Source organism: Adiantum capillus-veneris, chromosome 30 (genome assembly GCF_014529385.1).
Source record: "Adiantum capillus-veneris isolate H3 chromosome 30, ASM1452938v2, whole genome shotgun sequence".
Classification (NCBI taxonomy): Eukaryota; Viridiplantae; Streptophyta; class Polypodiopsida; order Polypodiales; family Pteridaceae; genus Adiantum; species Adiantum capillus-veneris.
Window position 1 is genome coordinate 5,610,036 of NC_140960.1, and position 26,257 is coordinate 5,636,292.

Below are 26,257 nucleotides of genomic sequence, written 5' to 3' on the forward strand. Positions count from 1 at the left end.
TTGTGTGATTTTCTGGGTAGCTGCATGCAGATGTCTTGTCCTTAGAAATGGGAAATCTCAAGGAGGATGCAGGTCTTGAATTCCACTTTTGGGAAGCGCTTAAAAGAGGTTTCAAAAGCAGTTATTACCATTGATCTTAAATCGGCGCTGCAAAGATTCTTACAGTTGACTCCATGCCATGGCTCATAAGTACTTTTGTCTTTTTGGAATTTGTTTCTACCTCATTGTCCTATGATACAATTGAGAGAGGTGTGAACAACGTTTGAGCAGCATTGTGCAGCTTTAGAACTTCACTTTAGGTCATAAGCAAGAATGCTTTTGAGTCATCGACTTGGCCTCATTTGCCATTGCAGATAGTGCGGTCTATTAGTGGTTTATATAGGTCTATTTTGGATACTTGGTACATGAGTCCAACAGTATCTTGCCATTGTTGACCTCTTGAAGAGTCAACCTGCTCTACGCTAACCTATTGAAAAGCGATGTGCTGTATGATGGCCTATTAAAAAGCCAATATGCTGTGTATGGTGAAAAGCTTCCAAGACATCAGCCGCTCACAGGTTTAAGGCCATAGTTAAGAGTGTTCCAAGCTACAGTTTTGTATGGTATGGGGAAGTTCAAATTAGTGCATGATGCCTCACTAGGGGATGGATACCTATGGAATTTGAGACACTCCTCACTACAAACTAAGGAAGAAACAAAGTTGATTAGAATCCTCCTACAAAAATCACGCTTCAAACTATGTGGTGCAGCTTTCCCTTTTCGTTTAAACCTTGTTTTTTGGAACGTTCTGGTAAATTAGGAGTACTAGAAGTTGAGCAAATAAGTATTGCCCCCCAATAGGATGTATTCATGCTCACAATCTTTCCCTCCCCAAGATTTTAACACCTATGTTGGAATATGTTTTGGACTCTATAGTTTATTTGGGGAGTGGAACATGGCATCCTTATTTGGGCTTGGTTCTCAATATATTAGTATTCTTAACTTTTTGTCACATGTGTCAAGATTTTGCTTGCTCTTGCCTTTTTCTCAGACAAGGATTTGTATGTTAACTCGAGATTAGCATCTAGACCATTCAGGAAAGGGCTAGCCCCTCGCGCAAGAGGGAGTGCGAGAGGTCCCTTTTGAGCTATTTCTTCTCATCGTGTACAATAGCTGCTTTTGGCCCTCCAAGGTCGATTGTCACGAAGTGATGGAGAGCTTCATTTGCGAGATGAGAGACCACCCCTTTTTTAAGCAAAAATATTAAAGTAGGGAGGTTGTCCCTCCCTCTCTGCTTGGATGAAAAGAATTCAAGCTCCTATTTTCGCTACCTCCATGCTCAACCACTTGCCGCTTGCATCAAGCTACGATGTTCAATACTCCCATTGTAACCCTCACCCTTAATAGCATCGATGTTTTAAATATAGAGGAGGTGTACTACATTAAATCATGATGCTTACTGCCCCTACTGCAACTTTCAACCTTAATAGCTTTGTTGTTTCAAACATAGAAAAGGACTATTACTGGGGTTATATAAAGAAATGGATAGTCTCTTGATGTTGGCCATCATTCCCTACCTATTTGATTAACGACCTCCAAATTGGCTCGTTTCTTTTTTTCTTTGTTATGATATGCTTCCAAGTACTCAAGGGTTTGGAAGCATAAATATGCAGTGATGAATGACTAGAGTTGGGAGTATGCCAATATGTATATTATAATTGAATCCTTCATGTTTCTTTCAACATTTCTTGACTTTGGCCTCATTTTTGTACCAATGAGGCTGCTTTTGTTAATCTTCTACTTTATTTTCTTGCTTATTCAAAAAATTACTTTCTCAAAAAAAGGTTCTCTTTTTTGGTGGTTTGTGAGTGCGTTTAAAAAAAAAGATTTTGTTAGACTTTTTAAGGTATTTATATTGTTGTGTTTTTTGCTTTTTCTATCATTCTCATGGTTTGGAAGTCTAGACCTTTTTGAACTTATGAAGGCATATATATTGACATAAAAGCCCACTTATTGTTTGACTTAATAACACCTTATGTTGTTGTTTTGATCTTTAGCGCTTCTAGTATTTTTAATATAGCTTGACAAATGCTAGCCTTTATCATGGCTGAGTATGCCCATCACCTCCGGAGGGTGATAGAAACTCAGCTCGTTGGTTTTGTAGAGTACGTTCAAAGCATGAATGACCTCTATATAAACCTGCACCTACTCTTGGGCACTGACGACGTGAGTAGGGGTCAAAGATGTTGTCCAAGCTATGCATGATAAAGGTGATAATCTTATTCTTCCTGATTGGACAAGCAGCAAAGTTGAGATCACATTATCAAGTTTGGTTCTTTGCTCTTCGTAGGTTTGTAGTAGTATTCATTTTTCGATTACGTATTTAGCTTACATGAGGGCTCAAGAATGTGTTTCGTTAGAAGTTGTTGTGTGAAGTTTGATTTCTAGGATTAAGTTTTTAAGATGTCTTATCTTTTTTTGCTTAAAGTTGAGTACTTGTTTTAAGCCAAATACGTTGCGTCAACTTATTTTACACATGTCTTTTCTGAAAACATTTTTAAGTTAATAATGTTTTGTTATATTTAGTTTTGTTTCGTAGCAAACAAAGTGATTTAGTTAGTTTGTTTGTTTGTTTGTTTTTGTTTTTCTTTTCTTTTCTTGTGTCCCTTGCTTTTATAGTTTTATGAATGCTTTATTCCCTCTTATAATTTGTGAGTTCAGACTATTCTGAACTTATGAAGGTATATATAAAAGTCGATCTTTAGGGCATTCGTTCATGTGGAATGCACAAAATGGTATAAAAAGTTTAGGGCTTTTCCTCTCCGGAAGTCGTTGAATTTATTTAGTAATTTTGATTTAAGATTGTGTTATAGAGTCCACTAATCAAGTAGTTTAATGCCTCCATGTTGTGAATTGTGATTGGTCTTAGTTTTTATTATGATTGAGTTTTCACCCAATGGGGGTGATAGAGGCTCAACTCGCTAGCTTAATGAAGTATGTTCTAGCTTAAAAGAAACTTTATTGAGACCTGGTCATTTGTCTAAGATATTCATGATACAGGTGCAGCCACACACCCCACAAGACTAAGAGAAGCAAGAGAACTTAAAATGATGAGAGATTACTTTTACAAAAATACTAGCTACATACGTTGATGAATCCGAGTATAGCTCAAATTTACCCAAGTATGGTAATATAACCAATTAAAAACTCAAATTTGAAAGCATGAAAAGAGACTAGAAAACCTAGCAGTATGACTTTAGACCCTTTAAGAAAAAGGATGAAGGTGTGACAAACAAGGATCCAATCTTTAACTAATCTCAAACCTTCAAAGCAAACAAAGAAACTAAATACTACTAAGAAACCTTAAACTTCGTAATATGTAACCTTTACTCCAGTTCTTTTTCTTGGGTTTCATTTAGTATTTTATCAATATTTTGCATGATCGGACTCATGGTTATAGTTTGTGGTCGACATACAATAAGCTCAAAAGTGCACTTTTGAGTGATTCTAGGCTTTTCCCGCATTCATGTAGGACCTAGGTAAGATCGGGACTTTGCCGACGAGCTGATGCTCAAGTTGGGTATGGAAATTTCTTCTCGAAAACCTGCCGGGGTAATACAAGTTTTTGGCGGGTGAGGGAAACCAAGTCCCGCAGTCTCTGGGGCCCTACGGGATCCTTGGGCGATGTCACGCCCCTAACGGTGTTCGCTAGGGATCCCTTGGATAAACTAACAAGGGCGCAAGTTCTAAAAGATTGAACGGCTTCTCCATCCCCAAGGCGGTGTCTAAGGTCTCTTCATGGGGTTGAAATCAGTGACAAAAGCTTCTTCTTGCGAGAGTAGGTCGGGCTTGGTCCCGACCTCCCGACTCGCTAAAGGAATAAAAGGATGAAGGAGAGTGGATGTTATAAGCTCCTGTGCAAGCTCTTCATGATAAAACAAGCTTTGAAGTCAAGTTTGAAGGTTTTGTCTCTATTATTTGGTTGGATTTAGTCTCATCTTGCCTCATGATCATCTTTCTTGAAATGTGTTGACTATCTATTTTCCTAGTTATGTTTTCATTAATCTTTCATTTTTCCCCTTCTTATTGTTTTGTGTGTATGTGTGTATTTCCCTATTCATTTTTGGGTTTATTGCTTTACTTGCTACTTTTATTACATTATTCTTTTAGTTTATAAGTTGAGAACTTGTTGAACTTCTGAATGCATATTTCTTTTGTTTATTTTCCTAGTTATATTTTCATTTGTCTTTCCTTTTCCCTTTATATGTCTTTATTTCCCCCCTTTGTTTTTGGGTTTATTGTTCTCCTTGTTAAAACGGAGGGATAGCTTGTGCAACAACTCCAAAAGAATCTGTCATAGAGACCATGGGTAAAGAAATAAGACGATAATTACTCATTGGAAACTTTCTTGAACAACTCTCGTAATATTATTACTGCTTACAGAACCTACTAGCAAAAGTCAAAGCAAGAATGAAATGGAGAATTTGGTACCTTATCTTAACCCTATACAAGGCAAATTTAGTTTGCTGATATATGTTTGCCTTTGCCATTGATCTCGAGTGGGGCACATGATATCTTTTGCTTGAAGAAATATGCCAATCTTACAAACCAAGTAGGTTTTATAAAGCAAGTTAAGGACACACCATTTCTTACCACGAAGCACAAAATCTAGAGGCTACAATATTTTTATCTCCTTCAAGTTGCCATCGAGGAATACTCGACTTCGCATTGTGCACGTGCCACTGCTTATGATGCAAGGGCTGATGATGTCCACATGCAAGAGGTTGGTTCTAAGGTTTATTATTTAACACGTGTTGATTGTGCATATCCGTTGGCCAAGTCTAGCCCTATGCTCGTTTAGGTCTCCTTTTGACGTGAGATGTCACTACCTGATTTCTACAGGTCTTGTTGTCACGGGGACGAGCACCATGTGCTAACGAGAAAGAACAAATTGAACAACTTTAAGCACTTCACTTCACGTAACTATTGAACTGAAAGAGATGCACGACATGAGACGAGGAGTGGCGGAATTCCACTCCAAGAGAGCATTGGTCCCAAACCTTGGCGTCCCTTTCGGTATTTCTCTATATTGCTTGAACTTAGTACAATGCCGGTACTCCACCCTCTACACCTTCGTACTGAAGCGTGTCTGAGAATGAGCCCTTTGCACATATTTAAAGGCCCTTGGCCCATGAAAAGTTACGTGAAAAAGCTTCAAACTCAAAAAGCATCTGGTCCAAAAAGCATCTTGCCCCATCAAATGCGGTCCCAAAATTTGGTACAAACTTCTTTTGCTAACCCTTCTTAGGGTTGAGGTCTCTCGGTCTGGATCTGCAGGTTGGCCATGTTCATCAGTGGCGTGATACGTCAGCAATTTGTGACACTTGTAGATCCAATTTGTGACACTTGTAGATCCAATAAACACTATCTTTTGCTTGGCTAGATGTGGGACACGCCTCCACGTTATGTCTCGCTTACAAGAGAGGGGATCTAGCTAAAACATCGTCCGGTGTCCAGGCGGACGTAGTGTGAACCTGACCATTGTGGCCGGTTACTATTATAGAAGGGAGGCCAATGCCTCATTTGTAGTTATCGACCCCCACTGGCAGAGTGCCAGTGGTTAGCCTCAAGGTGGTTAGCCCTTGAGGCTAAGAGAGTGCGAGGTCACAAGAAGGTAAGGCTGGGTGGTATGGGACACTCAATCTTACAAGTGGACGCCTACGTCCTCGCGTGTTCGTTTCATGGTATCACAGTCGGCTTGGCTGTAGCAAGCACCACGTGCACACCTTGGATGAGTTCGAGTCGGATAACCTTTTGTTTTATCTAGTTTTGTTTTGTAACAAATAAAGTGATTTAGTTAGTTTGTTTGTTTGTTTTTGTTTTTTCTTTTCTTTTCTTGTGTCCCTTGCTTTTATAGTTTTATGAGTGCTTTATTCCCTCTTATAATTCATGAGTTCAAACTATTCTGAACTTATGGTATCACAGTCGGCTTGGCTGTAGCAAGCACCACGTGCACACCTTGGATGAGTTCGAGTCGGATAACCTTTTGTTTTATCTAGTTTTGTTTTGTAACAAATAAAGTGATTTAGTTAGTTTGTTTGTTTGTTTTTGTTTTTTCTTTTCTTTTCTTGTGTCCCTTGCTTTTATAGTTTTATGAGTGCTTTATTCCCTCTTATAATTCATGAGTTCAAACTATTCTGAACTTATGAAGGTATATTGATTTAGTTTAATTTTTGATGACTAATTGCTGAAAGTGTTTGTTTCTCTTCTCGTGAGCATGTGTGCAGGTGGTGATTTTTGATAAAAATCAGCAAATTAATAGGTGGGAATGCTGAAAATTGCAAATTTGATTGAATGGTTATGTGATTTTCAATAAAAATCACATTAACCTCTTTGTTTTGCCGATTTAAAAATAAATTCAGCATGTAGTAGCTTCTTAATCTCCGTCACACACACACCCACACACACACACACACACACACACACACACACACACAGAGAGAGAGAGAGAGAGAGAGAGAGAGAGAGAGAGAGAGAGAGAGAGAGAGAGAGAGAGAGAGAGAGAGAGAGAGAGGAAGAAGAAGAAGAAGAAGAAGAGGAAGAGAAGAGAGTTTTAACGTCGTAGGAAACTATCCCAAGAGACCTTAAAGATCTAGCCGACGAGGAGAGTCGAACTCAAGTCCTGTTATTCAAGAGAGAGAGAGAGAGAGAGAGAGAGAGAGAGAGAGAGAGAGAGAGACCTCTTTGCTCAGAACACTCTCTTATTAGTTCGTTTAGACACCATGCTGTTCACAGTTGATACTGACTACTCTCCGGGGATTCATGCTAGATTGACATATGATACCACTTCTCCACACCTTGTCTACCCCGGCGCTCGATGGGAGGCCATACGAGTAGTTGGCTCCCGCGGAAAGCGTCGTTGTGTTGACCCCCGTTTCGCTTCCGCTGATGCTGCACTTTGGAGGCTTTGGGTGTGGGAGGGTCGTGCCCTATCTGAGCTTTATTGGGACCCAGGAGAGTGGCATTGGCCTCACTCTAACCCCACCGGTGCACCTGTATCATTCTTTGAGTACACTGTCAGAACTGGAAGATTAGCATTGATGAGACAACACCCAGAGCAGCCCACTCGTATGCGTTGTTGGTTACATTCAAGTCTCTCCCATGCCTATCTATAACAGTTTTGGTCAGTCATCTGGGATTTACATGCGGCTCGTCGTATTTCTTTTTTCATGTGGATGTTGCACATGCAGGACTTCCAGTTGGCACTTGGCTTGCTACTATGGGTCATGATCCGCTATGTACTCGCTGTCCTTAGCGACTACTTGAGTCACCTGCACACTGTCTTTGGTCATGCTCAACTTCTCATGTAGTGTGGCTAGCAGTTTGCTTTTTACTCAGCAGAGCGGGTGTTCAACATGGATTTCTCACTTGGGGATCTGTCTCATGGTTGATGTCGATGCCCGGACCGCATCTTTTCTACGAGGGCTCAGAACAGACCCAGCTCTTATGCTTACCTCGACTGGTTATCGGCGAGGGACTTTGGCTATGTTACCACAGATTGCTTGGCAGGGGGATCCTAAGACACGTGATGAAGTTTTTTCAGTCATCACTAGCATTACACTATGGAATGTTTGGCGAGCTCGTTGTCTACACATTCTCAGTGCGGCTCCACAGCTCCTTCAGGATACCCTCACTACCATTTGGCTGGACATCATTCACACCCTGGTTTGGCAGTGGGATTCTTCCTCAGGTACATCTCGAGTAGCTGAGGCTCGTCGCTTTGCCTTCCTTCGGCGTTGGGCCCGCTCCTCACTCTTCTTCACACTTACAGGTGGCCAGATTACATGGCATTATGCCCCCCCTCGGTGGTTTCTCCTCCACTCATCACACAGACCACCATGAGATTGTTCTAGTAGAGTTGTCACTATAGTGGCTCTCACCCTTACATTCAGCTTGTACACCCCACGTGATAGGCTATTTTGGCATCCGTTGGGGATTATTTTGTACTCAGTAATATAAAGCCCTGACTTTTCCCAAAAAAAAAAAGAAAGAGAGAGAGAGAGAGAGAGAGAGAGAGAGAGAGAGAGAGAGAGAGAGAGAGAGAGAGAGAGAGAGAGTTCTATTCTATGGGACCAAATGAACATGTCATGTGATGTGAGTGGAGGTCTTAAGTGACTCTTGATGCTCAAAAATGGTTGAAATCAGCGTCACAATAGAGAGTCCACATCGTGGTTGGGAGAGGAAGGTATATAGGGAGAGCTAATGTCTGAATATATGGGGAAAGAGGACTTAATGTGGTCAAAAGCTGAGCACTCAAGTAGTGTGTCATACTCACTCTCTCGCACTTGACGAGGGCATAAGGTGCAAAGTCGATGAGACTCCTCGCCAGTGCCCCAAACATCCTGTTTCGCAGCGTAGAGAATGGGAGCTAAGACGAATGGAGGCAATGGTGCTGATCACACTCAACGGGATGGGCTCAAGGATGTAGGGACTGGTTCGGTTACCTCATTCGGAGAAGAAGAGAGATTTGTAGTTTGGGGCAATGTGTATGGTGTAATGGCTGAAGCGAGTACCTCCGGATTTCTCCCAAGCCGTGATACATTGGCGTTGTAAGAAGGCCTCATTAACTTGGGAGTTGATCGACGCATCCTTGACCAAGTGACATGCATCCCATCTTTCAAACCATTTCTTGATGTCAAGCATCCACCTTGAACTTAGTATTTTGCTCTTGCATGTCTTTTGGACCTTTTGACTTGCTTCATATGCGATTCTAGGAAGTCGATACAAAGGGCTACGTTGTGTCTTAAGCATGTACTCCACAACCCTTTGCATGCCCAAGACCTCAATGGAAAGCGTTTCGGACTGAAGAAATGAGAACATGTAGGGTATTTGTGTCTTGACTCCCACACCTCCACTCCATAAAGAAGCACCGGTGTCACTAATGTGTCAAGAGGTACTTTTTGAGAGCCCAACACTTGATCTCTCCAGCATTGCACATGTTCTCAAATGCATAATAAGCCCTCTTTCCGGCTTCCAAGCGACGCATTGCGCAATCCTTCCATTTATGATTGGATGGAACCTCAAGGCCAAGGTACTTGAAGCTATCTACCACTCCAAGTTGCTCATTGTTGTATACAATGCATGGATTTTTGTCATTGAGGGTTTTTACAAGCATAACCTTGGTTTTGGATCTATTCACGATCAGCCCGCTATGTAGGCAAAAGCGTTCCAAGACACTTATAGCTTTTTTGCATTTTCTAAGGTATGTGCCAAGAGCACTACATCATCGGCATAAAGCGAAAGCATGATCTCCACATTGCCGATCTTAACTTCTTTTGTGCCTTCTTGTTGCATAAAATCAAGAACCATGCATTTTAATTTATCAATGAGTAGCCCAAAAGAGGGTTGGGGAAAGTGGGCATTTTTGTTTGACACCAATGGTGCTTGTAAATTTTTTTGAAATTCCATCTCCCATACGTAGTCGACATATCACGATTTGGTAGATACGAAATACTGCATGCATAAACTCTCTCGGCGCCTGAAGGCTTTGCATACGTCTCCAAAGATTTCCTCGCGGTACCATGTCAAAAGCTTTCTTGAAATCCACAAAGCAACAATACAACTTTTTTCCTTTCAATCGAGATGCTTCCATAAGAACTCGAAGAGTAACAAGGTAATCAATAGTGCTATGATGCTTTCAAAAACTTGCTTGGCCAAGCGCACGTTTGCCGTTCTTTTCAGTCCATTCACTTATCTTCATTTCCATGATACATCCAAATAACTTTGCCATCAAAGAACCAACCATTATAGTGTGATAGTTGTTCACATTGTTTACATCTCCTCCTTTGTGCAAAGGTTTGATCCAATTTGCACTCCAATCATGAGGCATGCCATGCTGAAGTGCAAGGTATATCGTGTATCCAATATCGTGTTTTCTTGCTTGTCCATTTAATCATTTCAGCCTTGACACCTTGAAGGTCCCCTGCTTTGCGAGTAGCAAGTTTCTCAAGCGTGCGGTAAAGAAGGGAGGCATAATCGGAAGGGAGCTACAACACTCCATCTTATCAACATTGGGTTGCTCATAGAGGTTCTTGCAATGCGTATACATATCCTCAAGAATCAAGTCACCAAAGCTCTCAACACGCTTGCCTTTTAGATTTTGCCAAAACTTGCCACATGCATGTGGGTTCTCTTGCGCTAAAAAAAGTTGTTTTTTACTTCCCACCTTCTCCTCTTTTTTTGAACAAGTGCTTAGTATGTGCGTGAACGTTCCAAGTAAACTTCCTTGTCTTTGCTTGCATCCAACCTTAGCAAGTGTTTTCGGGCTTGACTACATTCCATGTCAAACCATTTCTTCTTTGGTGCTATCCTTCTTAGACCTTTTGCAAGACGTTTGTTTCACCGAAAAGCGTTCCTTCGTACAAGAGCAAATTACTTCTTTGAAAACTTTCTACTTGTATTCTAATGTTGGGCTCTTTTGATGCTCTGCCATGCTTAACATTTGGTCCACCATATCATCATATATAAGTGCTCGTTTGAAGTCTAGATGTAGGTACGAATGATTCACATCGAAGATTCACGCGAGGAGTATGGCCCGCCTCGGCGTACTCAGGCGGAGCGTTGAGAGATGGAGCGTTAATGATTGATCGACGACACAACAAAGATGATGCTTAATTTTGCCAGGGACTCAAAAATGGCAAAATATATATGAGCAAGACCTCTCTGGAGGGAGGTGCACACGCAGTGGCAAAAAACCACAATACCACCCCGAGAACCCGCTCTTAAGAAACCTCCTACTCCCAAGAAGTATACAGAGAAGGAATTGGAAGAGGCGGTGGATGCATGACTTGCTCAGCTTTTTGACGCGCAAAACAAAGCTGAAAAGAAACAACTTGTTTCAAGACACCTCTAATTCCTTGGAATATTTTACTCTAGGTAATGAGTAATGATGGCGACTCTGCCATGACTTTCTGGAAGACAAAAGCAAGAAAGTGCGAGAGTTTAAGGAAGGTGGACAATCAATTAAATTTGACACGTTTTGTGGTTATAGAGATGCTTCGAAGGCTTTGTCTTTTATACGGCAGTTTGACATAGCTTTCTCAGGAGGGCGTTACTCAGAGCACTCTTTAAGATTCGGAGGGCTGCCTCTTACTATAAGGGGAATGCTTGAACTTGGTGGTCCACGCTTCTCTTAAACAAGACAATGCCAATTAAATGACTGAAATTCAAGAGGCTTTTTATTTCTTCTAGGCTGATTCGAGAGTATGAACGCGACATACGAACTTCTTGGAACCATCTACGGATGACCAAGAAAGATACAATGGACGCTTATTGCGAGAGATTCTGGAGCTCTTTTGTACCTGCCTCTTCATTTAAGAAGATCTCGTTCAAGGAACAAATTGAGCGGCTCACCTTGGGTCTTCCTATAGAGATCCGAGATCAGTACTTAGAACAAAAGTCAGCTTCCATTCAGGAGTTGATGAGTCATGCGAAAGGGGGGTTTGCCATTCACTCGGGCAGTTTGACCCACCCATAGATGAGATCATGACGCAAAGAGCCAAACAGACTTCGACAAATGAAAGTAAAAAGAGGAAGAGCAACCCAGAAAAGAAAGGAAAGGATGCACGACCCAAACTTACTCCTCAAGAGAGGGCTCGCTATATGAAGGAGGGGAAGTGCTTTGGACGCGGGGAAACTAGGCATATCTCCGCGAAGTGCCCTAGAAAGGCACAGAAAGAACAGAATGACAAGGACGACGACGAAAGGCGTGAGAGTTTGAGAGCAGCTGAGGACCGTGGAAGAAAAGGCAAGATGAAAACATGACTGGTTCCAGATTGCGTGGGAACTGATCCCATTACGATGGATGAGGGTACAAAACTTTGTCGAGCTTTGGGCAAAGTGAAAGACCAAGAAGGCCCGATCTTCTTTGATGGAGGAGCTAAGGCAAACTTCATTTCACCGAAATTGGCGCGGCTCGAGATTACACCTGATCGAATGGGACCACTAGCGGAGGCAGTTCTAGCGGCACTTAGCAGGGACGTAGCCATTACACCCGTCATTTGCAATCTTTGGTTGCATTGTCAGGGGTATTTGGGGCATGAGGTCTTTTACATAATGCCTTTGGAAGGTTGTGATGTCCTCTTGGGAATTCCTTGGTACCACAAGAATAACACCGTGGTCGACTATTGGGCGAGGAAAGCGACATTGACCACATAGAAGGGCAGAACCATTGTACGCAATGTAAAACTTAAGGGCGAGTCTGTCTCTATTGTATCGGCTTCGGCCATTTCTAAATTAATGAATCCAATTTGTTTGTTTAGTCGATCTTTTTAAAAGAGTTGAGTAATGAGGATAGGACAAATATGTCTAAACTTGATAAAGAACGCCAAGATTTTCTCCACTCTCATGCCGATTGCTTCTCAGAGGCCTGCCAGGCGAGTTACCACCCGCTTGTCTTGAAGATCATACCATTGATTTGATACCCGGAAGCACACCACCGAACCAGCCACCTTACTGTGGGAGCTGAGCCCAGAACAAAGAGATTATGAACCAAGTGAAAGACCTCTTGGAAAAGAGTCTTGTCCATCCTAGTGCTTCACTGTACTGCTTTCCAGTGTTGTTGGTTTTGAAGAAAGACGGATCTTGGAGAACGTGCACCGATTATAGAGCTCCCAACAAAATCACCATCAAGAACAGATTTCCGATTCCTAGAATCGATGATATACTTGACCGACTTCAAGGATCCTCGTGCTTTATCAGGATTGACTTGAAAAGTGGATATCATCAGATCCGAAATCGTGTCGGGAGACGTCCACAAGACAACTTTTCGGACGACTTTTGGGTTATTTGAGTTTTTGGTGATGCCTTTTGGCTTAATAAATGCTTGCGCGACATTTAACCGGATGATGGACATGTTTTTAGAGAGTACCAGACTATTTTGGCACTTTCTTTGACGACATCATTGTTTTCTCCAAGGATGAGGTATATCATAGAAATCATCTTCTTTAAGTCTTTCAAGCATTACGAGATCACAAGTTGGTGATTAGTGCGAAGAAAAGTGATTTTTTGCTACCAGAGATACACTTTTTGGGACACATTGTCTCCGAAGCAGGAGTGCAGGTGGATCCGGCCAAGATAGAGACTACCCGTGATTGGCCCGATTTGAAGAATTTCCATGAAGTTATAAGCTTCGTGGGATTGTGTTCGTACTACAGGCGGTTCATTAGAAAGTTTGCAGAGGTTGCTTCCCCTTTGCATATTTTGACACAGAAAGGAGTCCCTTTCTCGTTAGGACCCACATAGGTGACTGCCTTTCAGGCATTGAAAGAGAAATTGACTATGGGACGAGTTTTGACTTTGCCGAACTTGCAGAAGTCATTTGAAGTATATTTTGATGCTTGTGGTTGTAGTTTGGGTGCGGTCTTAATGCAAGAAGGCCATGTCATTGCTTACGAGAGCCGATTGTTCTCAAGGCCGGAATTGACAGCACAGATTTATGAGAGAGCTTTTGGCGGTTATCCATGCTTTTACTCAGTGGCAGCATTACCTACTCACAGCGGATTTTATTGTCTTTACAGACCATCAGAGTATACGCTACTTCTTGTCACAGAAGCAGCTATCGGAAAAGCAGATGCGGTGGGCGAACATCTTGTCACAGTTTCACCTCTAGATTGTCCTTGTGCAGGGACAGAAGAATTTGGTGGCAAATGCTTTGTCGCGAAAGCCGTTAATTCTGGCTATTTCCGCGATACATCATAGGAGCTTCGAGGATATGGTCGATCAATATGCCACATATATAGATTTTGTAGATGTTTTCACACGGATACGGGATGGGGAAATAATAGCGGGATATTCCATTCGGGATGGCTACTTGATGAGGAAAACCATGTTGTGCGGTACACAGATGTTAAGGGAAAAGGTTATGACCGAATGCCACTGTCCACCTTTTACGGGTCACCGCGGCATTGCTACCACCATGAAAGGGGTAGAGAGTTACTTCTTTTGGTCGAGACTCAAGGAGGATGTGGACGAGTTTGTGCGCAGTTGCTTGGTATGCCGGAAGGTCAAGTTTGACAGGCATAAAGCATAGGGATTGTTATAGCCTTTGCCCATACCCACTCGTCCCTGGGAAAGTATTGCGATGGATTTTATTTTTGATCTCTCGAGAACACAGAGTGGTCACGATGGTATCTGGATTGTTATTGACAGATTTAGCAAGCAGGCTCATTTCATTCCAGTGAAGAAAACAGTAAAGCCGGATCACTTAGCAAGACTGTTTGTGGCCCAGATCTTTAGATTACATGGCATGCCCGAGACGATTGTCTCCGACAGGGACCCCAGATTCACGGTTTGTTTTGGAAGGCAATTTGGGAGAACATTGGCACGCAGTTGTAGTTCTAGTCATCTTTCCATCCGTAGACTGATGGGCAATGTGAGATTGCCAATTCAGTGGTTTTAGATTTATTGAAGTCTTATATCTCGGAGCAGAAGACTCAATGGGAAAAGTATCCACCTTTGGTGGAGTTTGCCTACAACAACTCGATACACTCTTCGACGAGGAAGGCGCCATTTGAGATTATTGAAGGAGCTGTGAAGGTTCCACCCTTCCTAAGCACGATTCACGAAAGATAAGATTTTTGAAGCTGATGAGCACACGCGCAACTTAGACATTGGCAGGTAGTTGCAGTTGCAGTTCTCGTCCTCTTTCCATCCGCAGACTGACGGACAATGAGAGATTGCCAATTCAGTGGTTTTAGATTTATTGAAGTCTCACATCTTGGAGCAAAAGACTCAATGGGAAAAGTATCTACCTTTGGTAGAATCTGCCTACAACAACACGATACACTCTTCGACGAGGAAGGCAACATTTGAGATTATTGAAGGAGCTGCAAAGGTTCCACCCTTCCTAAGCATGAAAGATAAGATTTTTGAAGCTGATGAGTACACGCGCGACTTAGACACGGCTTTTGCCAAGGTCCGTGAGGCTTTGCAGAAATCTCAGGAAATTCAGAAAAAGGAAGCAGATCGCTATCGTCGCGATTTGAAACTGAAGGAGGATGATTGGGTGCTCTTACGTTTTGAGAAGGCATGCCTGAGAAAGAAAAAGGGAAAGGAGAGGCTTTTTCCAAAGCTTAATATGAGATACTACGGGCCTTTCTTGATCTCCAAAATGATCAATGATGTCTCCTTCCGACTGAAACTGCCTGACACTTGGAGGATTCACAATGCATTTCATGTGAGTCTCTTGAAACCTTTTAAAGGTGATGTGCCCGAAGACGGGGAGCTTGATGAGCAACTCGAAGTGGAAGAAAACGAGGAGATCCTTGTTCCTGAACATATTTTGGCATCTAAGGACACAAAGAATAAGGGTAAAGTAAGAAGGCGGTTCTTGGTTAAATTCAAGAACTATCCTGCATTGGATGCAAAGTGGATGGAGGAGGAAGAGGACCTAGCAGATACTCCTCAGATTGTGAAACTTTACCTTGAAGCTTTTAGTTTAGCATAGTTTACTCCAAATGGAACCCCGAATTCAGCTTGGCTAGAGATTTGGTGCAGTGGGTTGCACAAGAGGGAAGTTACTCCGCTCCTTTGTCAACATATGTCTCGATTTTTGAATACTAGAGTCACTGATGTCTCTTTGAGCTTCAGGAATATTGAGAGCTGACAATATTTTGTTGTATGACTATATGAAATGGAATTTCGAAAAATATGAAACTGATTTGTTCTTGACTTGTTTAAGTGCAGGAACTGATAGATGAAATGATTGCAACATTTTGGTCTGAATGATCTCGATAGACATGGTTGCAATAGGGATTAGTCAATCGGGAACCTACGAGGTACTGAGTGGATCTAGATGCGATTGCTAATTGCATTGCTGATAAATCATGGTCTGAGATCCGAATGAATGTTGAATGTGATTTGTCATGTGATGTCTTGTGATGTCATGAGATGTGACTGTCGATTGGTACATGTGCTAGATGTGTGTTTCTAGTGCATCGGTACTAACAGTCAGTGTCTGCTAAGGCAGTTTATGGCTTCTGTCTATTTTGCAGGCGTAATCGAGGGCGATTACAATGCTTTCAAGAAGGGGGTATGTCACAAATTGGTGACGTGGCTTTTGTACACACACATTATCCCTTGGTCATGGGCAGCTCGGAGATCATCTGAAATGCTAACGTAGCTGGTTGTACGGCAGCCTCGGAAATTGCGGAGGATTTGCCACGTCGCAGTTGTACGGACGTCCGTGATTTCCGGCGCAATTTGCGGCAGCTTTTGGCGCAGCTTTTGGACATTGCTTTTCTACGCAAGAGATGAGAGAGAGAAGCTCTTGCTTTATTTTGGGGCTCAACAGAGAGAGCTTGAGAGAGAGAAACCTCTTCTGCTTTATTTTATGAAGAGCTTTTGATTTTCATTTTTTTTTTTTTTTTTTGGGCTTTGCTTTTAGCATCCCTTGTAGACCCTTTTAAGGTCCTTTATAGCCACTCTCAAGTCTGCATCAGAGTTGGTGACCGTCTCTCTGAGCCCATAAAAATCGAAAGAGGGGTCCGACAAGGGTGTCCCGGGTCACCCACCCTCTTTAACATCTTCATCAATGATGTTTTAAATGAGGCAGCAGACTTCGGAGTGGACATTCCCGGATTAAAGCAGAAAATTCAAGGTTTACTCTTTGCCGACGACCTGGTCCTGTTGGCGGGCTCCCCGGCTGAGCTCCGGACTGCACTTGATCGACTATCGGTATGGGCTCAAACTTGGGGCATGAAGTTCGGTATAAGCAAGTGCCAAGCCACAGTCTTTTTCGGGGACCTGCAGGACCTCAAGAAGAATGGTTCGTTCACTTTGGACGGAGAACGCGTCGAGGTGACTGAAAATTATAGATACCTGGGGATCATCGTGGATTCCGAATTCAGCTTGGAGACCATCATCCAAAATAGGACGACAAAGGGGCGGGGATGCCTTTTTGCGGCCAAGCACGTCCTCACTTCTCGCGCTCTCCCTCTATGGACGAGGCTGAGCATCTTCAAAGCTTGCGTTTACCCAGTGATTACCTACGGAGCAGAGATCATGGGGGCACACGACCAAAAGCAATTACTGCCGCTCCAACGCCTCGTGGCCACAGGAATGAGGTGGTTGGTGGGGAAAGCGGCAAAGTCGACGACAGTCGCAGCGTCGACCTTGCATCACGAACTGAATGCCCCCCCGGTCGCTGCCTTCTGCGGTGCCCAACGGAAGCGTGCGTATGACAAATTCGGATCGGTTAGCACGCTCATTAGGGACCTAGTTGCAACCACCCCTAAATCTCGGAAGGGGTGGGCGTGGACAACGAGGACGGACAGGTGGTTCCGGCAACACTGTCCAGCAGCGACCGCGGAGACGGCCAGGGAACTGATATGGGAGAAGTGGGACATAAGGGCCGACTGTGCCTCCCTAACCAATTACAAGCTCCGTGGGATGAATATCACGCGTAAGCACCTTTTCCGGTGTAACTTATCTTCGAGTATGAAGCGTGACGGTGAGCGCCTCCTATTGCTAGCTAGAATAGGACGATTAAGGCTAGCGGATAGGGTGTTACCGAGGGGGAGTGCATGCCCCCTGTGCAATGACTTGGAGGGTGGGCAATCAATTGACCATATCGTGTTGAACTGCCCGACCCTGACCCGAGCTCGAGATGAACGTCTCGGCGGAATGCTTGATACCATTCGGGACCTGCAGATCTCGACGGGGGTCGCTCTTAGTGACGGGGAATTTACCACTATCCTCCTTGGTGGGGAGGCTCGCGGAGTTAGGTTGACCCATTGGGTTAACCCGCATCCGCATTCGAGGGGAGCAGTTGCAGGGCACCACCTTGTAGCAGCTTTCCTTGGTGAGGCAATACCACAGTATCAAAGAGCATTGAACGCTAGGTTATTAACCTGACGGACCGATTGGATGAATCGGAGATAAATCAGATCCCCCCTACGCCTAAGGAAGGGGGAAAGGACGAAATTCTCCTTAGTAGCAAAAAGTTTCTAAACTATGTGCTAATACTGAATGACTTGATGATACTGGTGCATGGGTTGCCTCATCGATGGGCAAGAAGAGTGAGGGAGACTCTAATTGCCGCCGGATCGGGACTCCACCTACGAGCTGACGCCCAAGTTGGGTATGGCAATTTCTCTCGAAAACCCGCCGGGGTGATCAAGGTTTTGGCGAGTGAGGGCAACCAAGTCTCGCAGTATCTGGATCCCTACGGGGCTCTTGGGCGCTGTCACGCCCCTAACGGGGTCCGCCAGGGATCCCTCGGATTAACTAACGAGGGTGCAAGTCCTAAAATATTGGGCGGGCTACCCATCCCCAAGGCGGTGTCTAAGGTCTCTAATTGAGATTGAAATCAGTGACAAAAGCTTCACCTTGCGAGAGTAGGCCGGGCACCATGCCCGGCCCCCCGGCTCGCTAAAGTAAAAAAATGTAGACCCTTTAAATATGTGGGTAGGCCTCTCACAACTCAGACTCCAGAGCATCTGGATGCAGAGTCTGAGAGTGAGCGCTTGCCTACTGCCTTGTACTTTGAACACAGATTAATACAAAAAGAAATACCGAAAGGAGCGCTAGTCTTTGGGCCAATATCTCTAGGCACGGAACTCCGCCGGCGGGCCAGTGTTGAATCAATTGTGAACTGTGAACTGTTTTGGAGTGTTTATTTGTGGTGTCGCGGTAGATTCTCGACTTGGGAGTGTCCAAGTCTGTTAGAGAGAGAGAGAGAGAGAGAGAGAGAGAGAGAGAGAGAGAGAGAGAGAGAGAGAGAGAGAGAGAGAGAGAGAGAGAGAGTTACCTTCTCTAGTAGTGTTGGGTTTGCAAAGTAGTGAGGGGAGCGAGAAGGTGCGTTGGAGTGGTTGGTGCTTTGGCTATTTTTGCGTGATGGGCACGGGCTACTCCCTTCTCTCTCTACGCGGCATCCGTACAGGTTACCACCTGTGTTCGCTTTTTTCTTTGCGTCCCTTGCGTTGGGTTTTTTTTACGCTACTCTTTTTATTAAGTGGCCCTTTTACTTGCACCCGAGGTTTTTAATTAGGTATGAAACTTGAGTTTCATTAAAAGAAATTCACTTACAGAAAGTGAACAGATTTACAGAAACTCATTTTTCTCGTTTCTTTGCTTCTCTGCTGAGCCTCCTCTCTCTCGCCTGCTCACGCTCTTGCCACCGCATGCTCGCCTTCGGATGCTCACGCCGATGCGAAGAGCTGCTTTCGCGATCGAAAAGGGAAAAAAAAGGCTCGTTTTTACACACAATTTGAGTTCTTCATCGGATTTCTAAAAAACCCTTCTCTAAAAGTTCATTCACTTGTTTTGGAATTTCTTCTTATTGTAAGAGAATAACTTTGTAAGGTGGCTGATTTGGGGGTGAACCGTTTGGAAATCAGATGGATGCGATGATCTTCTAGTCTTTCAAGAGGTATTTATCTTGGAGAGTGCCAATAAAACAATCCTGATATTGATTAAGAAAAGTTAGTTGATCTTTATCTAAATTTGACAAGACATTTTCACCCCCATCTTTTTATCTTTGACAAAAATCAAGAATGCAGAAAGACACTTTTTCATTTCTTTTTTAACAGTAATGTGATTGACCATGGGTATAGGCCAATCATTAGCACTTGCATCTACATCATATTGTTGGCCTTTGAAAGTGAAGGACAATTTTTTATTTACATAATCTGGGAGGGGATGAATTCTGTTATACCAAGGCATTCCGAAAATAACACCCCATCCTTGTATGGGAGCAGCTAGAAAAGACTCTCAATCAGAGAACATCCCAATCTCTAGATTCAGTTGTCCTTCCATTGGAGTGAAATTTGTAGCGAACCCTTCAAAGGATGATCGTGAACTGATTGGAGTTTCCAATCTTTCGGGAGTGAGTCCAAGAGATTCTGAGGTATCCAATGAAATGAAATTTTTGGTGGATCCTTGATCAAACTAGATTATTTCTCTGCCCATTCAAGGAGCTTCCTTTTTCCTTCTCCTTCTTGGTGTTGGCTTGTATGTGAAGTACCGAGTTTGATGCAAGAGGAGGAAAATCTTTCTTAAGCTGTGGGCAATCTGGTTCCTTGCAGTGTGACATGAAACGTTTCGGGGTTTCGAGGTTTTTAAAACGTTTTGTTTGGAAGCACATGTTTCGTTTTACATGTATGTACATATAATTATACAATGAATATACATACAAATTCACCCGTCAATACATGTCAAATACCAAAATCTAGATGTGAGACTTGAGTTACGATGAGTGAAGAAAGTAAGAGTGCCCTTTGTACTCGACTTAAAAAATCCTCAAACGGGTGGTTTGAGGTCAACTGGTCAGAAGGGGGGGAAAAAAATTTCAACTTGTTTCTTCCGTTTCGCCGAAATGTTTTCGTTTCGGAGGGTCGAAACACGTTTTTGTGTCACATTGGTTTCTTGTGTATAGAAACATTTACCCTCTTCCATATAGGCCTTCAACTGAGAGGGAGTGAGCAATTTACTCTTCTTAGTCCCCTCTGGCCTTCTTTTCTAGGCCTTTGGGTTGATTTGAAGGTCGCTTTTGTGTGGAGGTTTATGCCTCAATAGTTAGAGCCTTCTGCTTTGCATAAAAGCTACTAAACTCTTGCTTATGAGAAGTTTCTTTTGAATGCAGGTTATCGGCTATCATGTCGGATTTCATCATAATTTGAAGAGTGTTTTGATGGACAACTTCATGCTTTTTTGAAGTACGGGCTTGAGTCAAGCTTCAAACTTGCGCATCTGCTCTTCTTTAGAAATTTTCATAAAGGGGAGTGACCTTGAGTAGAAACTCCTAGAATTTGTCAACGTAGTTGGACACATCTTCAAATCTCTTTTTGGGAGAGCCAATCCCATTCTTTTTGCACATCGGTGTCGAAGTCCGGAGGAAGGAACTGAGCATAAAACTTCTTTTTAAACTCCTCGTAGTGTTTCGGGTTTGTGTTTTTCAAGAATGGTATTAAGCCACTAGTTGCTAGTCGTATGTTTCGAATACATGCTAACATGGCGTAGTTTTGAGCGTTCTTAGAAATTACCTTCTGTAAAGGCCACCTCGAATTGCCGAATGTAACGAGACGGGCACCACGTGCCAAAGCAAAAGAACAAACTCAACAACTTTAAGCACTTCAAATAACAATTGAGTTGAAAGAGAGAGTGGCGGAATTCCACCCCGAGAGAGCATTGGCCCCAGACCTTGGCGTCCCTTACGGTATTTCTTTATATTGCTTCAACTCGGTACAACGTCGGTACTCCAATCCCTACACCTTCACACTAAAGCGTGCCAAAGAATGAGCCCTTGGCTCATATTTAAAGGCCCTTGGCCATGAAAAGCAGTTACATGAAAAGCTTTAAAGTCAAAAGCATTTGGCCTCCAAAAACTGGCGCTATAAGTTGTCGAGCGAAAATCAGGGAAATTTGTACAGGGGCCAGGTTAGCACAGTCAACACGAAATCCGGAAATCTGTACAAGTTGTCACATCAACATGTCAATGCATAATTCGGGCGTCCGTACTGACCTACCATGTCATCAAGTGCTAGGTAATAGTGTGTTTGTGGTCTTGGTTTATTTAACCCCTTTAGGTTACTTGGGCCCATCGGACGGGGTCCTGCAGGTTGGGAAAACTTCTTTTGCTGATGCTTCTAGGGTGTAGGCTCCTCGATCGGGATCTATGTCAGCAGTTTGTGACATTCCCCCTTCTTGAAAAAAGAAAGTAATCGTCCGCGATTACAGCATATCTCTATGGGTCATTCCCTGGGACAATCAGTTTTCTCATTCCAAATCAGAGCTCTTGTTTTCCTGGGTCGTCGGCTTCCTAGAATAATTCTATCCAATAAGGAGCCTCATTCTAGATTGGAGCTCTTCATATCCTGGGTTGTTGGTTTCCCATAAAAATCTCATCCAATAAGGAATATTCAGTGGTTGGCACATCATAATGCAACACAAATGCTCACTTATGCATATTACAAGACATAGAAACATGAAGTCGCCGATGAGAACCCCCCCCCCTCTCGGCAATTACCAACCAGGTTCGGGCCATGAGCTGTTCAACAACTCTCTCATCACTCCTCCCGCATAACTCCGCCATCACTCCTCCCGCATAACCTAAAAAGGTCCGGGCCCGGGCCTTTTACAACCAAAGGCCCCCCAGATTGCAGATTGTGTCGTTTGGAGGTTCAAGCATACAACCTAACGCCCCCCAAACATCTCGTCTGTGTCGTTTGAAGGTTTTCCAACATACAACAAAACTCCCTAGACATTTCTATTGTTGGCCATTGAAATAGCCCCTAGAAAAGATTTGCAACTTAGGGTACCTACGACAACATTCTTTTTACTTGGTTTGAATTTGATGTCAAAATCATATGTAACAATTCTATCCATCTTCATTGTCACATATTGAGGTTAGGTTGGGTGAAGATCCACTTTAGAAGGCTCTTGTGATCACTTACTAATTGAAATTTTTGACCAAGGAGATAATGCCTCCAGAGCTTGAGAGCATGCATGACTGCGAGTAACTCCAAGTCATGAGTGGCATAATTTAACGTCATGTATTTTGAGCTTTCAAGAAGTGTAAGCTACAAGTCATTCTTCTTGCATCAAAACATCTCCCAAGGCAAGGTTACTAGCGTCTGTTAAATCAGCAATCAATGAAACCATTATTAAAACCAGAGTGAAACAGTTCATATCAGCTCGAAGACAGGTTTAAAACAGATACCATCCATTTCAAACAAATTTCAAACAATACTTTCTCAAACAGAGTTCAAAAGTATCTAACTACAAAACAACTAGAAAATTCATTCAGGTTTTTGTTTGAACAACCGAACTTTGAGGATGACTGGCTTGTCCTTTTGCATCAGGGTAATGTTTTGATTCTAAATGTGGAGAGGCATCATTCTTGTCGTGTCAACGTATGCCCAAGAGAACGTCGCAATTGCCCAACTTCATAATGTGGAAATCTGCTTTTCCATGATAATCGTGGACCAATGAGCGGTACCACTTTTTGAGCTTGCCTAGTGGCTAGCTCGGCTTCAATTTCTCCACCCTATAATCAAAGCGTATTTGCTTCAAGAATTATGGATGGGTGAAGTTCTCTGCAGCTCTGAGGTCAAACAAAACTAGGGCTTTCAAGCCGTTGACTTTTCCAAATGCTCGATACAATTCATTTGTACTTTCAAGGCGTATGCCATAGAAATCAGGGACTAGTCCAATAGCGGATCTAGCTCTTTTAGCTGGAGGTGGCGGTGGGGTTTTGTCGACCCCCATTGCGGGCGTTGGCTCCAGTGGTCCATCAATGCGATGGGGACGACCGGAATGGTGCCCCGTTTGAAAGCATCCAAAGCATCTGCCTTCTTGTGATAAGGTGTCTTGTTGTTGAGGCGTCGGACGAGGACTTTCACAACACTTAAGAATTTTTTCGTTGTTGCCAAGAGTCGTGGTTAATGGCCGGAGGTTCTTCTGCTAAAAACTCCAGCTTTCCCTTCATTAGTTTGTAGCCGAATGCGGCATGGTCCATAAGCTCTTGCATGGTTGAGGCTTGCTTGGAGAGACAATATTCCTGCAATGGTGAAGATAGTCTAATAGTGTATGGCTTGCCTTGGGCCTTGGATCGCTCGCCTTGGGTCTCCAAGGGAACGAACTTAAAGGAGGACACCGGAAGGTACATGTCGGAAAACCTTCAATTATAGTCGTCCATAGTTTTCGTGGCAAGCATTTTCAAGTTGCCTCACTCTGCCAAAATCCTGACTTCTATGAGAGAAGTGATATAACCGCGTGCAAAGACTGTCTCGAAAGCTTGCCAGGTCCTTGGAGCATGCGGTTGTGTCGCGATTGAACTCCACCACTGCATTGCATTTTAAGAATGTCGTTGCTCGAGAAATCTTTGATTCTTTTGTATAGTTCCCCAAAGCATAGATGTTGTTGAATTGCTATAGGAATTGCAATGCTTTATTCTGATCTTTCATCCTCGAAAAGGTGAAAAATTTGACTATCGTCCCGCCATCCTTAAAGTCTTTCGGTTGATTAGACACATATCCCGGGTATGCATAATAAGGATATCCATACGGACTCCAACCATTGTAGCCTGGTGGTAGGGGAGGTGAGGGTGGTTGCACTGGATTAGGATCAGATGGTTGCACCATATTCTTGAAGACCCCCCCAATTGGAACAGACTGCTGGGAAGATTGCCGATTGGAAGCTCTCGTACTTTGTGGTGCTTGGGGAGGAGGAACCATAGGAGCCATCAGAGAGGGGGTAACATGTAATTCAGAAACTGTTGAAAACTTTGCAGCATCGGGAGATTCTGCTGAGGATATCGTAAATGAATGTCGCGAAGCTCGTTGAGGAGAAACTGCAAGTATTTAGCCGAATCCATGAACGCCATATCTTGGGTTCCTTATGGCTTATGCCTTGTAAGACAAAGCGATGAAGACGGGAGTGCGTTTGATGTGCGATGAAGTAAGGGTGTGATTGGCTAATAAGTCTGGGGTCTGGACACGGAGATTCTTTAATAAATTTGCGTGTAAACATTCGAAGCGCCAACGTGCTCTGTTTGTTCTTTGGTGGGACTAATATACTCTCAAAAAAGCACACATTTGAACTCTAGTACCACTATAACGAGACGGGCATCACGTGCAAAGAAAAGGAACAGACTGAACAACTTTAAGCACTTCAAATAACAATTGAACTGAAAGAGATGCACAACACGAGACTGGGATTGGCGGAGTTCCACCCCGAGAGAGCACTGGCCCCAAACCTTGGCGCCCCTTTCGATATTTCTTTATATTGCTTCAACTCAGTACAACGCCGACACTCCAATCCTTGCGTGCCAGAGAATGAGCCCTTGGCATATATTTAAAGGCCCTTGGCCATTAAAGGAAGTTACATGAAAAGCTTTGAAGTCAAAAGCATTTGGCCTCCAAAAATTGGCACTAAAAGCTGCCCAACAAAATTCACAGAAATTTGTACATGTGTCACATTAGCACATTCAAAACGAAATCCGAAAATCGGTACAAGCTGCCACGTCAGCATGTCTTCGCAAAATTTGGGCGTTTGTACTAGCTTGCCACGTCATCAACTGCTACGTAACAGTGTGTTTGTGGTCCTGCTTCATTGACACAGCACTAGGGACCAAAATTCGGGCCTATCGAACGGTGTCATGCAAGTTGGTAAAACTTCTTTTGTTGCTTCTTCTAGGGTTTAGGCTCCTCGTTTGGGATCTGCAGGGTTGCTTCGTTCTTTAGTGGCTTGACATGCCAGATGTTTCTGACACAGAATGAAAGTGACAGCCTTTGTAACAACCCTCCTTCCATTATAGCATGCAAATTTGACATCTTTATCTCCAGCTTTGAATGTCTCCTTCTTCTTTTGGTGTCAGGACTTCTTCTTGGAGATGGCTTTGTAATCTTTGTGTATCGGAATTTTGCATCCACTCTTCCTTTGATCCTCATCTTGCTTTTTTGCTTCTAGTGGTTTATCTATAGCCTCGTCTAGGGGTAACTCGAAGTTCCTCGCGATGAATATCATCCAGGTTCTTCATAATAGTGTAAGGTGCAACGGAAGTGAATGTTGAACTTTGCTCAAGATGAGTGCTCCGAACTGTGCTCAAGGGTTCCTTTTACTTACGGAAGGGAGAGCCTTTCGTTCCTTTAGTGAGAGAGTGCAAATGATCACAACAAGTGGTAAACATTGTGAATGAAGGTGCTGAGACTGAGAGAGAGAGAGAGAGAGAGAGAGAGAGAGAGAGAGAGAGAGAGAGAGAGAGGAATACGAAACCAGAAAAGTTGTCAAACCCTCCTCCAAGGGCCCCTCTCTCGATGGCGAGAGAAGTCTTTGCTATTGATTGCACAAATCTCTACAATGACCTAAATGCAATGGTCTTGCCGACGATGTCGACGACGATGATGGCGATGACGAGACGGGCTAAAAACTGAAAACGCTAGGGGCTGAAATCTGCAAATCTTGTATCTGCTGAATTCTGACTCTGTCGGTGATGACGGCTATGATGACGACGCGATGACGACGTGCTGAAAATGCAGATGCTGAAATCTGCGAATAGCGGGCTGAATCTGCAAACGTTGGCTGATCTGACCGTGCGGCGAGGATTTGCGAGTGTCGTCGGGAATCTGTAAACGTTGATGGTAATCTGCAAATGCAAAAACGTTAGGCTGATCTGCTATCTGTTGCAAAAACGCTAGGGAATCTGCTGTGAATCTGCTAACACCAGGCTGATCTGCAACTGCAAAACGTTGGGGCTGATTTGTAATGGATGAAAAACGCT

The 26,257-nt window shown here is 43.4% G+C and overlaps 1 protein-coding gene across 23 annotated transcripts in view; it reads left to right on the plus strand.

The window, feature by feature from the left end:
- LOC147417477 (uncharacterized) overlaps positions 1-26,257 on the plus strand; it is a 124,629-nt gene that overhangs the window by 14,336 nt on the left and 84,036 nt on the right. Inside the window, exon 3 of one of the 23 annotated variants that reach the window (XM_086507509.1) lies at positions 31-531. The exons of 21 other annotated variants lie outside the window; for them this stretch is intronic. In XM_086507509.1, coding sequence (XP_086363635.1) covers positions 31-134 — 104 coding nt within the window. In that variant the 3' untranslated portion in view covers positions 135-531. Of the gene's footprint in view, positions 1-20; positions 25,742-26,257 lie in introns of those variants that run through there. One more of the 23 variants, XM_086507495.1, reaches the window with a different exon arrangement.